This window comes from Medicago truncatula, chromosome 6, assembly GCF_003473485.1.
Source record: "Medicago truncatula cultivar Jemalong A17 chromosome 6, MtrunA17r5.0-ANR, whole genome shotgun sequence".
In the NCBI taxonomy this organism is placed as follows: domain Eukaryota; kingdom Viridiplantae; phylum Streptophyta; class Magnoliopsida; order Fabales; family Fabaceae; genus Medicago; species Medicago truncatula.
The window spans coordinates 14102278-14117669 of NC_053047.1; the positions used below are offsets into that span (position 1 = coordinate 14102278).

Genomic DNA, 15392 nt, shown 5'->3' on the forward strand with positions numbered 1-15392 from the left:
AGGTTGAAGGAAAAGTTTAGAGGAATTAAAATAAAAAGTTGGTATATTTATAGGGATCAAAAAATATATTTAATCCAAAAAATAATAAATTAAATATTTGTATAAAGTGACTTACCTATGGCTCGGATTCATAGAATGTACCGGCAAAAACCCAATCTGCTATATCAGTGGTTAAAAATTGATTTCAAAGAATGTCAAAGTATTTTAGATTAGTTTCAAATTTATACAAACAAAATGACAAATCCGCAGCTTCAAGCTTAGGAAATCAATTTATGATTATGCAGTGAACATAACAGAAACTCAGCAAAACCAAGGTAATGAATCTCATTCAGAAATTTTGTAATCCACATTATACATTGAATAATGCATTGTGTCACTATTGTTAGTCATAGCTTTGCTCTAGAAAATTGTAATATTATGAGCTTACAGTGATTTTTGATAAAACTAATTCAAGTAACTTATAATTTATCATCTTTTATCTATCCGATGTGAGACTTGAGTTTTTCCCAATACACCCCGTCACTCCAACACTCATTTTGGGCTTAGTGCGTGGATAGATAAGTGACCCTTGAATTCGACAAGCTCTAATACCATCTTGTAATGGAAATCATCGTTGGTTCTAATACAACCACACAAAACTGACTTATGAGGTGATGATTGCCCCACTGATAAACAAATGTTTAGACCATATTGGTTATAATACCAATGTAATATTACTTGAAAAACTAACTATTAATTAAATATACATTTCTTTATGTCATTTCATATTTATTAACTACTTCAACCACTAATTTTATCAAATACTACAATTCTATCAGCTAACTTATCTACTATCAACTATAAATTAACTTATAAGTCATCCGCTATAAACTAACTTATCAATTATCCGCTATTTTTTACTAACCAGAGCCACTGTGTCCAAGCGCAATTGTTTGTTTTGTGGATGTATATGTATATGTAACTAAAGTACATAGATGTATTTTATTAGGAATAAGAAGAAAATAAGAGAGATGGAAAAGGAGAGGAAAAACCATGTAGCTCACTGTCTGATCTTACCTTATCCAGCACAAGGACATATGAATCCTATGATTCAATTCTCAAAGCGTTTGATAGAGAAAGGAGTAAAGGTTACATTGATAACTGTTTATTCATATTGGAAGACTATCAAAAACAAAAATCTTTCTTCAAATATTGAAGTTGAGAGCATCTCAGATGGCTACGATGACGGAGGGTATGAATCGGCAAAGAGCTTTGACGTTTACATACAGACCTTCTGGAGAGTTGGATCACAAACTCTATGTGAGCTTCTTCATAAGCTTTCTAGCTCAAAAACCCCACCAAATTGCGTTATCTTTGATGCATTTATGCCTTGGGCTCTTGATGTTGCCAAGAATTTTGGGCTACTTGGTGTTCCATTTTTCACTCAATCTTGTTCTGTTAATAGCATATACTTTCATACTCATCAGAAGTTGATTGAATTGCCAATTTCACAATCTGAGTATTTGTTACCTGGATTGCCAAAACTTGCTCAAGGGGATTTGCCTTCTTTCTTGTATAAATATGGATCCTATCCAATTATATTTGACGTAGTTGTGAATCAATTTTCCAACATTGGTAAAGCAGATTGGATTCTTGCAAACACATTCTATGAACTCGAACCAGAGGTATGTCGCTTAAATAAAATAACTGAAATGTCATTCTATACTTTAATATGTTCAGTTTTGCTTATCTATTGGAATGTAATTTTGGCAAGGTTTTATTCTGCGATAAGATCTTTAATATTGCGAAGAGTTGCTACTAACATGGCTTCAAATGTAATTGTACAGCAGCAACCAACAGAAATATAGTATTAGATGATTGATTAGTGAGTTAATTACAACTCCCTTTGTTAGTGGTTGTTAATAAATAGTTATAAGTTAATCCTCCATAAGTTCAACTTCCTTAGGTATATATTTTTTTATGGTTGAGAAAAGTTATCCACTTACTATGAAGCATGGACACGATACGACGTGTCGATATGTATCGAGGACCATACGGTTTGAAATTTCAAGTATCCGTGCTTCACAGATTACAGGCTTCACAAGTTCTTTATATAGAGTATCATATATTTCTTTTCATAAACTTTCTCAATCAATTGAATATGTTTCTTTTATACGAAGCGTCATAAGTATCAGCACACTATCTTTCTGGGGAATTTGGTTTGGAACAATGACACTCTTTGATTTCTAACCACCGCGGACGGTTTTTAATTTCTTGGTAGTCTTCTATTTTTATTGATTATGAATATAATCTTAAATGAATTTGATTTAGGTGGTGGATTGGTTGAGTAAGATTTGGCCATTAAAGACAATCGGACCATCAGTGCCATCTTCGCATTTGGATAAAAGAATCAAAGATGACAAAGAATATGGTGTTAGCGTTTCAGATCCAAATACAGAATCTAGCATCAAATGGCTGAACGAGAAACCAAAACGGTCTGTTGTGTACGTCTCATTTGGGAGCAATGCTCGTCTTAGTGAAGAGCAAATAGAAGAACTAGCTTTGGGATTAAACGATAGTGAAAAATATTTCTTATGGGTTGTTAGAGAATCTGAACAAGTTAAGCTTCCAAAAGGGTTTGAAGAAACATCGAAGAATGGTTTAATAGTGACATGGTGTCCACAATTAGAAGTGTTAACACATGAAGCTGTGGCATGTTTTGTGACACACTGTGGTTGGAACTCGACGTTGGAAGCTTTGAGCATTGGTGTACCATTGATTGCAATGCCGCTTTGGACCGATCAAGCTACGAATGCAAAGTTTATTGCTGATGTGTGGAAAATGGGAGTTAGAGCTGTTGCTGATGAGAAAGAGATTGTTAGAAGTGAAACAATTAAGAATTGTATAAAGGAAATAATTGAGACTGAAAAAGGAAATGAAATTAAGAAAAATGCTTTGAAATGGAAGAATTTGGCTAAGAGTTCTGTTGATGAGGGTGGAAGATCTGATAAGAATATAGAAGAATTTGTGGCTGCTTTGACTCAATATTGAGATGTACTATAAAAGCTACTTCCTAAATAAGCTGATTTAATGCACTATCAGTGTAAAACTGTAACAGATCACAACAATCTATATGTGACTTTTATAATAGTTATGATAAAAGGCAATCTGTTTTTTCGCGACCTCAAATCGTGCAGTTTTCACAAGACATACAATTTTTTTTTTACTGTCTAGATCAGACTCACAGTCGCAGGCGTTTTACATATTTCATACCATAAAATTATTTCCTTAACTTCAAAATTCAACCTTCGTTTCATGTTAACAGACATAGCCAGCAACATTTATTTCTAACAGACATAGATAGTAACTCCTAAACTCAAACATAATACTAACACTAACATGTCGACACCGATAGTAACTTGACAAAATGGAATGACCAAGGGTAACGACAGGTATATAAGTGTCATGTCAGACATCAGCTGCTCCTTCCATCTAAAGCATCAATGTTATATATGACATAGCATATCATAATTTGAAGAAACATGTACACTATCTTTACTAGAACTTCTTCCTTCTGAGCATCAATTCATTCACAAACTCAACAATATTCTTATCAGAACTTCCACCCTCATCAACTGATTTCTTCGACACATTCTTCCATTTGATAGCATTATTTTTCAATTCATTTCCCTTTTCTGTCTCCATTATTTCCCTTATACAATCTTCAATACTTTCTCTTCTAACCACCCCTTTCTCATCACCAACACCTTTAACAGCAATTTTCCATACATCAACAATAAACTTTGCATTTGTAATTTGATCAGTCCAAATTGGCATCGCAATCATCGGAACTCCTAAACTCAAAGCTTCCAATGTTGAATTCCAACCACAATGTGTTACAAAACATCCAACAGCTTCATGTGCAAACACTTCTAGTTGTTGACACCATGTCACTATCAAACCTTTCTCTAATGTTTCCGAAAATCCCTTCGGAATTTTACTTTTTTCAGATTCTCTAACAACCCATATAAAAAATCTGCCACAGTTTTTCAAACCATAAGCTATTTCCTCAGTTTGGTCTTCACTAAGACTTGACCTGCTTCCGAACGATACATACACAACTGAACCTTTTGGTTTATCATCTAACCATTTGATGCAAGATTCAGAATTTGGATTAAAGATGTTAATACCATAGTCATTGTCATCTTGGATCCTTCTGTCTAAAAACATGGATGGAACACATGGTCCTATTGTCTTCAATGACCAAATCTTCTTAAGCCAATCTACAACCTATAAATCAAATCTCATTCACATTTCAATCATCAATATCTAAACAAATACTAATAAAAACATTCAACTAAAATTAAGGGCATTTTTTTATAAATGAAAATACTATGTTATCAAAATTTAGAGTTTGACATCAAATATTTTTATGTATCGGGTACGGCGATTGGTGCCTCCTTTAATCGCAATTTTAGATGATATCAAAAATTACAGTGTTTTAAAAGCCAGATCGAAAAGGATGGCTCAACTGGCTAAACTGTGAATCGGAACTGTATGCTTTGATTATTTTAGCATATCAATTCTGGTTTCGCTCCGGTTTAAAGTCATTATATAATGACTTGGTGGTCTAGCCGAATTGATGTTCAGTTCGATTTTTAAAACATTGTAAAATTGCGACACATCTGCAATGTATAATCTTGTATAACCAAATGGTTTGACACTATATATTGATTAATGCACTTAGATTAATACAAGAGTTTAATCCCAGATTATAACCATCTTTCAACAAAAAAAAATTATGTTTCCCATGAGTTTACTCTATTGGAGGTTATCCTATTTGAGGCATTGTCGGGTACTAAATTTGGACACTTCTACAACCAGGATTCGAACATTAGTTTGCCAAACTGTAGGAGTCTAACCTCTTCCGCTAGACTCAACCGTCGTTGGTATTATTTACTCAAGTTTTATTTATGTTGCAATCTGCAAGTGAACTCAAAATTAACATAATCTCTTTCTTCTACAATGATCAGTAAACACAAAAAAAAAATAAAAAATAATAATTAAACATTGTATGAGTGACATACCTCTGGCTCCAATTCATAAAAAGTATTAGCAAGAACCCAATCAACTTGATCAATCATTGAAAATTGGTTAGTCAAAATATCAAAGTAACCAGGATGAGTTCCATATTTATACAAAAAAGAAGGCAAATCAGCAGCTTCAAGCTTAGGCAATCCAGGTAACACAATTTCTTTCTCCAACAAAGGTAAATCCAACCATCCCTTAAAAGCATGAAAATTTATACTATTAACACAACAAGCTTGAGTTAAAAAAACAGCAACATATAGTTCAAATTCTTTAGCTACATCAACCACCCAAGGCAAGAAAGCATCATGAATAACACAATCTATAGAGTTGTTTGATTTTGTTAACTTGTGAAGAAGTTGAGTTAGAGTTTGTGATCCGGTTCGACGAAAGGTTTCTATGTATGTCTCGATGTTTTTTGCGGCGGTTAGACCACCATCGTCGAAACCATCTGAGATGGTTTCGAATTCGATGGAAGTGTTTAGGTTTATGGTTTTGAAGGTTTTGGAAGATGATATGGTGTTTACTAGTGTGACTTTTAGTCCTTTTTGGAGTAAACGTTTTGAGAATTGAAGCATTGGGTTTATGTGACCTTGTGTTGGATATGGAATGATTAAACAGTGAGGTATTTGGTTTTTTATTTCTTTCTCCATTTCTTAGTCTTTTCTGTGTTGAGTTCTGTTTTCTGTGTTTGCTTTTTAGAGAATTCAATCAAATACACCATCTGTGTTTTGAGCTCTTATACATAAACCATCTTAGATGACATGCACCCTTTTACACCATACACATTTGTGATACGTGGTAAAAACATTGAAAGAAGAGATGAAAACGGGTGATGATATGATATAAAATTACTAAAATATCTCTAACACATGGGGTGTACATAAGTAATGTATGAAAAATGATCTCTACCTATCTTTTTCCTGTGTTTTTCTCTTCTTTTTATAAAGAGCATCTGAAATAGTAATAGTAGATTAATGTTAAAGAATTTTTTTAAGGTAACTTTTTAGATACTTTGTAATTTAGTTGGATATGAGTACTATATCTATATTATGTACTATATATACCATCCTCTATATCTCTTTTGGGTTGGTTTTTGTTTTCACTTTTTTGGGTTGATTTTTTCTCTTTTTAATAATGTCCTCAATTTTCAATACAAATAATATAGGTAACAAATAGATAAGAATAAATTTAAATATTAAAATAAATATGTAACAAAAACAAACTTCTAGTTTTTTTTTTTTTTTTTTATCATTTAAAAGATGTAACAAACTAGATGAGTGTGTATATACTTACTATTTCATTATTTCAATTATACTTTTAAACAATTTTTTTTTCTATAATAAAGATTGTTATTGGTGTCATTAAAAAAATATTTTTTTTTCTTTATTATTTAAAAAATGTAACAAACTAGATGAGTGTATATATACTTACTTTTTCATTATTCCAATTATACCCTTAAAAAAAACTTTTTCTATAATAAATATTGTTGTTGGTTTTATTAAAAATAAATAAGAATTTAGACTATATTTTTTTGTTATATTGTTGGTTTCATTAAAATAGTAAATTATGATTAGTTTGATTTATTATAATCCGAAAGCAATTTTTTTTTAATTTTAATCAAAATTAAAATTTTCATAAAAAAAACATCATTTATAATTTTCAAATGTTAGCGCAACAAAAAGAGTGGCAAGACGGGCACGTGAGTGCCCGTCTTTTCCCTAGTAAATATTAAAAAAAAAAAAGAATGTTGTTCCTATAAAGTTTAGCTCAATTGATAGAGATATTGCATATTATATGCAGGAACCAGGATTCGAACCCCAGACCCTCTATTTTGTTTTTAACAAGCCAAAATGAGATATATTAAAAACAATGAGACCTCATCCCACACAAGGTGTGCAAAGATAAAAGCACCCAAAAAGTTACTGTGTCACTGATGCCAGATAATTGGGGGCATCATAAACAAAACAACGAAAATAATTACAAGTGGACACCCATACACACGAGCGGATGTTTCCACCATTCATGAAAACTGTAACTGAATGACACCTGTTTTGATTTCATCCACAAGAAGGAATTAAGCTTTACCTTATCAATGAGAACTGACGGGTCTGAAGCCATATTTTTAAAAATACTATTATTCATTTCCTTCTAAATAAGCCATATAACTTTGAAGAAAATGTGTGAAGAACGCGACATACCCACCATATAAGAAAACTGAATATAGTGATGTCGAAGAATATTAGAAGCAACAAAATCTATACCAAGCCAAGTTCGAACATGATACCAGACACTGTCATAAATAGCACAACAAAGGAAGAGATGATGTGCCGTTTCTGAATGTCCGGACACTCTACTTAATTATTTTAAAAAGGTGAATTTCTAACCATTAAACTAATTAACAAATAAATAAATACATAATTATATTAACATTTGAATTTATTATGCAATGAATTTCTATGAAAATAAGACATGACAATTGGATGATGGATACATATCAAAACAAACTCAATTGGTACCTTTGTTTTCGTCATTATTTATTTGGGTGTATATATTGTCTCAATTTTATGATCATCGGTGATATTTGGACGACTCAGATCCTCTCTGGTGGCTGAATGGTCCTATGCAATTTAATAGGATTTTCCTCCACATATACCTGTTCTTAGATGTTTGTTACATCAGTAATTTACAAAATGAACAAATAATTTTGATTGGTGTTAATTCAGCATTACTAGATTATCCACCTTTTGTTGAAGGGTAATGTATAGTTGGTATATAAATCTCACTTATAAATTTCACTTCTGCTTTAGCTCTCTAATTCTTACATCAGTAATTCACAAAATAAATGAATGATTTTGATTTGTGTCAACTCAACATGAGTAGACTACCCACCTTTTGTTGAGGAGTAATGTAGTTGGTATATAAATTTCACTTATGCTTGAGCTCTCCAAATTGCGGTATAATTTTAATTTTGTCATTTTTTTAAGAAGTTGAAATAGGCCACCTAAATTCTCACCGGAGTGAATCGAATATCATACCTTAAGGATGAGTAAACTCCTAAGTCCCAAGCCAACACAACCAACCAACCTAAGTCATATGCATTTGGTGTACTCATAAAGTTCAAAGATCTTGTTAAAAAAGAGTCAAGATGTCAAACTCAGTGTCGCATAACTAATAGTGGTGGTGAATTCAGTTATATATTCTTTAATGAATTTTGGAGCTTGCATGGTTTAAAAGAAAACTTAATCTCCATGTTTGAATGGAATCTCAAAATTAAAGAAGAAAACAATGATGAACATAGTGAGAAGCATGTTCTCTGGTAGAGATGTACCAAAGAGATTCTAGTATGAAGCTAGTCTGTGGGCCATTCATATATTGAATAAAAGTCTCTATCTATCTGTGAAAGATACGACATCTGAGGAAAGTTGGAGTGATTTGAAGTTTATTGTCTATTAGTTTAGAGTCTTAGGTTGAATAGCAGATGCATATGTACATTATGATAATAGAGTTCTCGGGTTTGAGTTTCGCCAGCGTCCTAGAAGAATGATAACTGTAAAAGTATATTGTATTTTATCTTTGAGATTTATGGTTTTTTTCTTTGTCATGTACCGAGACACCACTCATGGTTCAATATTTTATAGATCGAACTTAAATCTTTTTTGTTCATTTAATTCACATATTATTCAAGGAATTAATCGACATAGTCTCGCAGAATATATACTTCACATTAGAAAAATTACATAAACGTATATATAATCCAACATTTTTTTTTATGAATAATGACACGAAAATAAACTATATACTCAATTTGATACTTAATAAAACCGTAATGAACATAATAAAAAACCGTAAAGTGAAACCATTATAAAAATATAACAATAAATAAAATCTCTATTTTGTGATCGTTCATAGAAATCAACCACCAAATACCACAACAACTGTTACGGTATGAACATAATAAGTTGTCAAAACTCTCACATCCAATCTACCCACCTCATCACTAGCATCATTTGTCGCTTCTTCACGGCACTCCGTTGATAAAAAGACAACTTTTTAAACACTTCTAATCAATCAACTTAGTCATCAAACTTAAGATAATTAAACTTGATCTCAATGTTTTACATTGATCAAGGTACAGAAAATTAGAGTGTGATATCTTCGGTCATGCACATAAATAAGTACATATATTGTATCAAAATTCAAATAACAGAAAATAAAATGAATAATAATATTTTATTCATTTATATAATTCAATTATTACATGTGATACAGGTTTTTCGCCAACTCTATATTATTATTGTAACCTATATAAAGATGAAAGAAATTTAGGGTACTAAAGAAGGGGGGCAACATTGCTTGTTAAAAGCGCATAGTATGTAGCAAGAAGGCACAGGTGCGTAGTCATCAACACTTACTCCTTGTCGTGTGGCATATGTGTTTCCCACAAGGCTCAAAGCAATAGCAACAAAAAAGACAACAAACATCAATGCCAATTTTAAAGAACCTTCCATTTCAGCTAAACAATTTATTTTTCAAACAAAGAACAAACTCTGCATATAATGTGTTGAAACAAAAAGGGATTATTTATACACAAATGTTGATCATTATCCTAAAAATAAGCATACGTGGACAATGTTGACCATCATATTAAACTACAAATATATTATTAATAAATAAATAGCTATATATATTGAATTTATTATAAGTCAAAAGATGATATTAAATGAAATTTTTTTTTTTTTTTTTTTTTTTAGGATGAAGTCCATTTTAGGTTAGAAATTTAAAACACTCTAGAAAGAGTTGACTGGACTAGTCAATAAGGTTAACAGTGAACTAGAATATATATATATATATATATATATATATGGGTGGGGATATTTTGACTCCAAGAGTAAGTGTAATATCTTACTCCAAATTTTGACCTTTAATTTTAATATTGGTTAATGACTTAGATTAATTGATATGATATGCTTTAATTTCATTTTCTATTGTAGTTAACACTTATCACTACAAAATAAAAAAACAATAAATGTCTTTTAATTGCATGATTTTTTTCTTCTTCCATTGTTTTTTTTTGTTTCACGCAAAAATATTTTTTTAGGGTTAAATTAAAATCCTTTCCTTGAAATAAAAATTCAACATGATTAATGCATTTGTAGGTAAGTGTTCTTACATTTGTACATGTTGTCTTTATTATTTAATTTAAATTAATGATTAAAATAACTAATTTTACTTATGTTCAAATGCAGGTTTATGACCATGCTTGGATCCACAACATGGTGATTTACAAAGCATTTGAGTGGCATAATGTGTGCCCAAATATACCCTCTTTACGATGTTGGAATTTTTGCGAATTTGTTTTTGAATTTTTAGCCCTTGTTATGTTATGTTATGTTATGTTATGTTGGATTCACGTGTTTTTTTTCTTCTTTATGTTATGTTGAATTCTTGAGCTCTTTCTCAAATAACATCATCCCCTATGTATGTAAGTGACAACAAAAATTAATTACGATGGAGATGATTATTTTAATTTGTCGTTATGTATATAAGAAAATACACAAATTTATTTATTTTTTTATGCAATTATTGTAAATGAATTAGATATAAGAAAAGACTAGGGTTACTTCCTCTATCGTCTTTTTTTTCGTGACAGATTAGTACAAAAATGTGTATTTACGAAAAAACATAAGAAAAGATCAGGACTATAATGAAGAAATAAAAAAAAAAAAGTCGTATAAAAAATAGTAACGGGATAACGAATAAATATGGAATTTTTTTAGCGTTAAAAAAGTAAAGGGAGAAGAAAAAAGAAGAAAAAAATTCTTTTAGCGTAAAAAAATATATGCAAATATTTTTTTCTTATGCAATTTTTTTGAAGGAATAGAATGAGTGAATCTTAAAAATTTTATTTCAAAGAAAGGATTTTAATTTAAGACTCAAAAAATATTTTAGCGTGAAACAAAAAAAAACAATGGAAGAAGAAGAAAAATCATGCAATGAAAAGGGATGAGAAACAGTAATATTATACTCAACAACAAAATGTTCAGGTGTAGAAATAGAATCAACATGATTTGCAATAGCAAACCCTCTAGCAAATCTAAAAACACCAGTTCCACCAACAATAGGCATTTCTCTATTTTGTTCAGAAATAGGATTCCTTCCCAACATACAGGGCGGATGGTAGTACAAGGGAGGGGTAGCCCTTGCTACCCCAAAAAAAAATATTTTTCTTAGTAAGTAGGTATATTTTTATATTTAGCTACCCCTAATAATATATATTTAGCTACCTCAAGTTTAATTTTAGATGAAATAATTTTTTTATCACTACGAAATAACAAAACAATAAATGTCTTTTAATACTACAATAGAAAATTCCTTCAAAAAAAATACTACAATAGAAAATTGAATTAAAGCCTATCATATCAATTAACCTAAACCATTAACCAATATTAGAATTAAAGGTCAAGATTTGGAGTAAGATGTTACACTTACTCTTGGAGTCAAAATATCCCCACCCTCTCTCTCTCTCTATATATATATATAAGCTTAAATGCTCTTTTGGTCCCTTAACTATTTAATTGGTATCGTTTTGGTCCCTTAACTAAAAAAAAGATAGTTTGAGTATCTTAAGTTTTTTTTTAGTCTCATTTTGGTCCCTTCTGTTAGGTTTCCGTTAGGGTTTAAAAAGAAAGTTAACTCCTGCACACATGTCACCTTGTCATTGGGTCTGAGTTTTTTTTTTTAGAAAAAAAAATATTTTTTAAAAAAAATCCCAAAGCCAATGTCATAGTGACACGTGTCACTTTGTCATTGGTTCTGGGAATTTTTAACAAAAAAATAAAATATATATGTTAAATTTATTTATTTTTTTTTGTAAAAAAAAAAATCTTAGAGCCAATGACAACGTGATATGTGTCCACACTTAACGTTTTTTATTAAACCTAACGGAAACCTAACAGAAGGGACCAAAACGAGACTAAAAAAAACTTAAAGTACTCAAACAATCTTTGTTTTAGTGAAGGATCCAAAGCGATACCAATTAAATACATAAGGGACCAAAACGGCATTTAAGCCTATATATATATATATACATATGCGCACGTGCTCTACTCTTCTTTAATTATAGATATAGATATAGGTATTTTGTACTTTCATATTATAATAAACTAGACCTATATTCTTATATGAGACGAATACTATAAAAAATATAATATAAATTTTTTATATTTTTGAATAACATCAACAATGTGGCATTCTTATAGGAAAATTTGTTTAGTGGTATAATCGGAAGTGAAAAAGGCAACTTAAAACCATATATTCTTTTTGTGCTCCATAGACATATATAATGATGTCATTACTATTTCACTCGATGATCAGCAAAGAAGCTTGCATGATAAAGAATGAAGAACAAAATTTGATAAAGAGAAAGATGATGAACCAACTTTGAATATGCCCAACTATAGAAAGAGTTACAGGCGTGGAATAGGACTTATTGGTGCTAGAAGACGTGAAGAGTAAAACAGGCAAGTGAACTGGCTGAATGCTACAAACGTGACAAACAAGGGTATTATTAGAATGAATGTCCCAATTGGGAAATTGAAAATGCAAATTTTACTGAGTTTGGTGATACAGAAGAAATGTTTCTTCCAGCTCAAGAAAAGGTGCATACAACAATAAGAAAATAAGTATAGTTCCTTAAGTAAAGATGTAGCTATCACATTATAGGAACTAAAGGTTGGATATTTAATTATCACGATGCATTTTTAGAATCAATCGAAGGTGGAGATGATTCCAAGATTCCTGTGATGAGAAGTCTTAAGCAGTTGTACTTAAACAAAAGGGAAGTCTTTAGTTAGAATCCTAGAGAATAAGGGCCTGTTTGGATCAGTTTTTGTTTTTAGTTTTTAAAATATGTTTTATAAATCTGTTTTAGAAAACAGTTTTAAAGAAGAGAGAAAAAGAAAATTTGTTTGGTGACGTAATTTTTCAAAACTGTTTTAGAGATGAGAAAACAAAAAATTCATTTGGCATTCTAATTTTCAAAAACAGTTTTCGAGATGTAAAAATAAAAAAATCTACTTGCAATCTAATTTTTTAAAAACAAATTTATAATTTTAAATACTTTTTTTGAGAAAATAATTTTAAATACTTAGGTTTATATATATTGAATTTTTTTGTTAGATTTGTCACGATTAAAACTTTTAAAATATCAAATTTTATAAATTTTGTTAATAGCTATTTAAAGATATTAAATGTCAAAATTGTGCATTCACATATGTCAAACCCTCAATTGGATCACTCATTGTGGAACGAATGAAGTATGATAAAAAAGTGACAATATGTGATGAATCGTTAGAAGTTGAGTATCATAGGATGAACTTGCGATTTGGCCAACATGCATGAAGATATACAATATATAAGTAAGTCAATAAATTTTCAGAATTTGGAGTCACATGTTCAGATGTTCTCAAATGGAACCCTAAAAAGGTAGACTTAGTAATAAGATACAAATAAAAAATAAATAAAAAAATCAACCCCATAATCTACTGCTATGCAAATAAAAACACACAATACATTTTTATGGGAGAAAGATGAAAATGATGAAAAACAAATTGTCTATATCTAGAAAAAAAAACATTTTTTAATTTACAAATGAGTCATGATCCATTTTGATTGGCTCATGAAAAACAAATGTGTCATAATCCTTTTTTTATTGGTTGATATAAAATAAATGTTTCAATTCATTTTGATTGGATGATAAGAAAACATTAAATGAGATGAGAAATTTTTATTAATTAATTTGATGAAGAAAAAGAACAAGAATATTTCTTTCAAATTTTTCAAAAAAACAAAGAGAATATTCTTTCAAAACCTTACACATGCGCGTGCCACACTACCATTTTTTATTTGTTTAGATTTTTATTAATCAAAGTTGCCATTAATAACGATTTTGCCATTAATGAAAACTAACCCTTTTCTCCGGGTTTTCAGTTTTCGTTTGGATACTCAAAAAAGTGAAAAGTAAAATGCAAAACATGGATTATCAGTTTTGATTTTTTGATTTTAAAAACACCAATTTTAAAAATGATTTTTAGAAACAGTATTATAAAACAATTATTCAAACAAGTTTTTAATTCTCTAATTTTTAAAAACAGAAAAACAGTTTTTAAAAAGGCAATCAAACAGGCCCTAAGTCTTTAGGTAGAGAGTCCTAGAGCATAGAAGTCTCTTGAAATTTTTCTAGACTAATTAGAAGTCTCTTGCATTTGTGCTTAAGCATAGAGAAATCTCTTGGATGTGTCCTTGATCATTTTGTAAATAGGTGTGATTATAGTGAAACATACGACATCTGAGGAAACTTGGAGTGATTTGAAGTCTATTGTCTATTAATTTAGAGTCTTTGGTTGAATAGCAGATGCATATGTACCTCATGATAATAGAAAGAAGCTTGATGCAAAAGGTGTCAAATGTGTTCATTTTGGGATTATAAATTAATATAAAGGTTACAAGGTTCTTGATCGCTCGCAAAATAAAGTAATAATCGACATAGATGTCATTTTTGAAGAATTAAAATGATGAAATTGAGATGAAAATCAAAAGGGACTACTAGTGCAAGTTTACAAAAGGGATGTGAAGAACAACAATGATGAAGAACGAGATTGTGAGATTCACACTAACATCTGTGATTCAAACAGTGAGGAAACTTATAAGAATGCTAAGTTTGGATCTAGCAATGAATAATCTGTTAACGACCCTTATTTTCTTGTTGCAAGAGACGTCTTATTGAACATGTAATTTCACTCATATACCTAATCCAAATGAGATATACAAATCTTTTATAGAAAAATGCCAAGGATGTGAATTCGAGTATGAGTTTGGGTGTGGAACAACGTTTTTTAGTTATGTTCTGAAGAATGGGTATGTAGCAATACTAGAACTCTTAGAGAGTTCTCGGGTTTGAGTTTCGCCAGCGTCCTAGAAGAATGACAACTGTAAAAATATATTGTATTTTATCTTTGAGATTTAAGAATTTTTTCTTTGTTATGTACCGAGACACCACTCATGGTTCAATATTTTATAGATCGAACTTAAATCTTTTTTGTTCATTTAATTCGCATATTATTCAAGGAATTAATCTACATAGTCTTGCGGAATATATTTCACATTGGAAAAATTACATAAACGTATATATAATCCAACATTTTTTTTATGAATAATGACACGAAAATAAACTATATATTCAATTTGATACTTAAGAAAAAAGTATATCTCTAACTCACTTATTTTCCTAATGTTTAATTAAATAAAAAACCGTAAAGTGAAAC

At 30.2% G+C, this 15392-nt stretch overlaps 2 protein-coding genes across 2 annotated transcripts; one reads left to right on the forward strand and one right to left on the reverse strand.

Annotated features, from left to right (window-relative positions):
• The first annotated feature begins 948 nt into the window (after nucleotides 1-948).
• LOC25496190 (mogroside IE synthase) lies at nucleotides 949-3168 on the forward strand. Its single transcript, XM_013596463.3, has 2 exons — nucleotides 949-1664; nucleotides 2311-3168. The coding sequence occupies exons 1-2, from the start codon at nucleotides 975-977 to the stop codon at nucleotides 3028-3030; spliced, it is 1410 nt and encodes a 469-aa protein (XP_013451917.2). The 5' UTR covers nucleotides 949-974; the 3' UTR covers nucleotides 3031-3168.
• A 76-nt stretch (nucleotides 3169-3244) lies between these two features.
• On the reverse strand, nucleotides 3245-5793 carry LOC25496191 (UDP-glycosyltransferase 74G1). The gene is made up of 2 exons (XM_013596464.3): nucleotides 5067-5793; nucleotides 3245-4269 (listed from the first exon to the last, which is right to left on the reverse strand). Exons 1-2 carry the CDS (start codon nucleotides 5718-5720, stop codon nucleotides 3538-3540), a joined length of 1386 nt encoding a protein of 461 aa, XP_013451918.1. The 5' UTR covers nucleotides 5721-5793; the 3' UTR covers nucleotides 3245-3537.
• Between the last annotated feature and the right edge of the window lie 9599 nt (nucleotides 5794-15392).

What these genes read in the sequence shown, in the direction of transcription:
- LOC25496190 (XM_013596463.3), top strand. Translation starts at nt 975, where the DNA reads ATGTATTTTATTAGGAATAAGAAGAAAATAAGAGAGATGGAAAAGGAG. An exon ending in TCTATGAACTCGAACCAGAG is followed by an intron (nt 1,665 to 2,310) that starts GTATGTCGCTTA and finishes AATTTGATTTAG; the next exon opens with GTGGTGGATTGGTTGAGTAA.
- LOC25496191 (XM_013596464.3), bottom strand. Translation starts at nt 5,720, where the DNA reads ATGGAGAAAGAAATAAAAAACCAAATACCTCACTGTTTAATCATTCCA. An exon ending in TTTATGAATTGGAGCCAGAG is followed by an intron (nt 4,270 to 5,066) that starts GTATGTCACTCA and finishes TTTGATTTATAG; the next exon opens with GTTGTAGATTGGCTTAAGAA.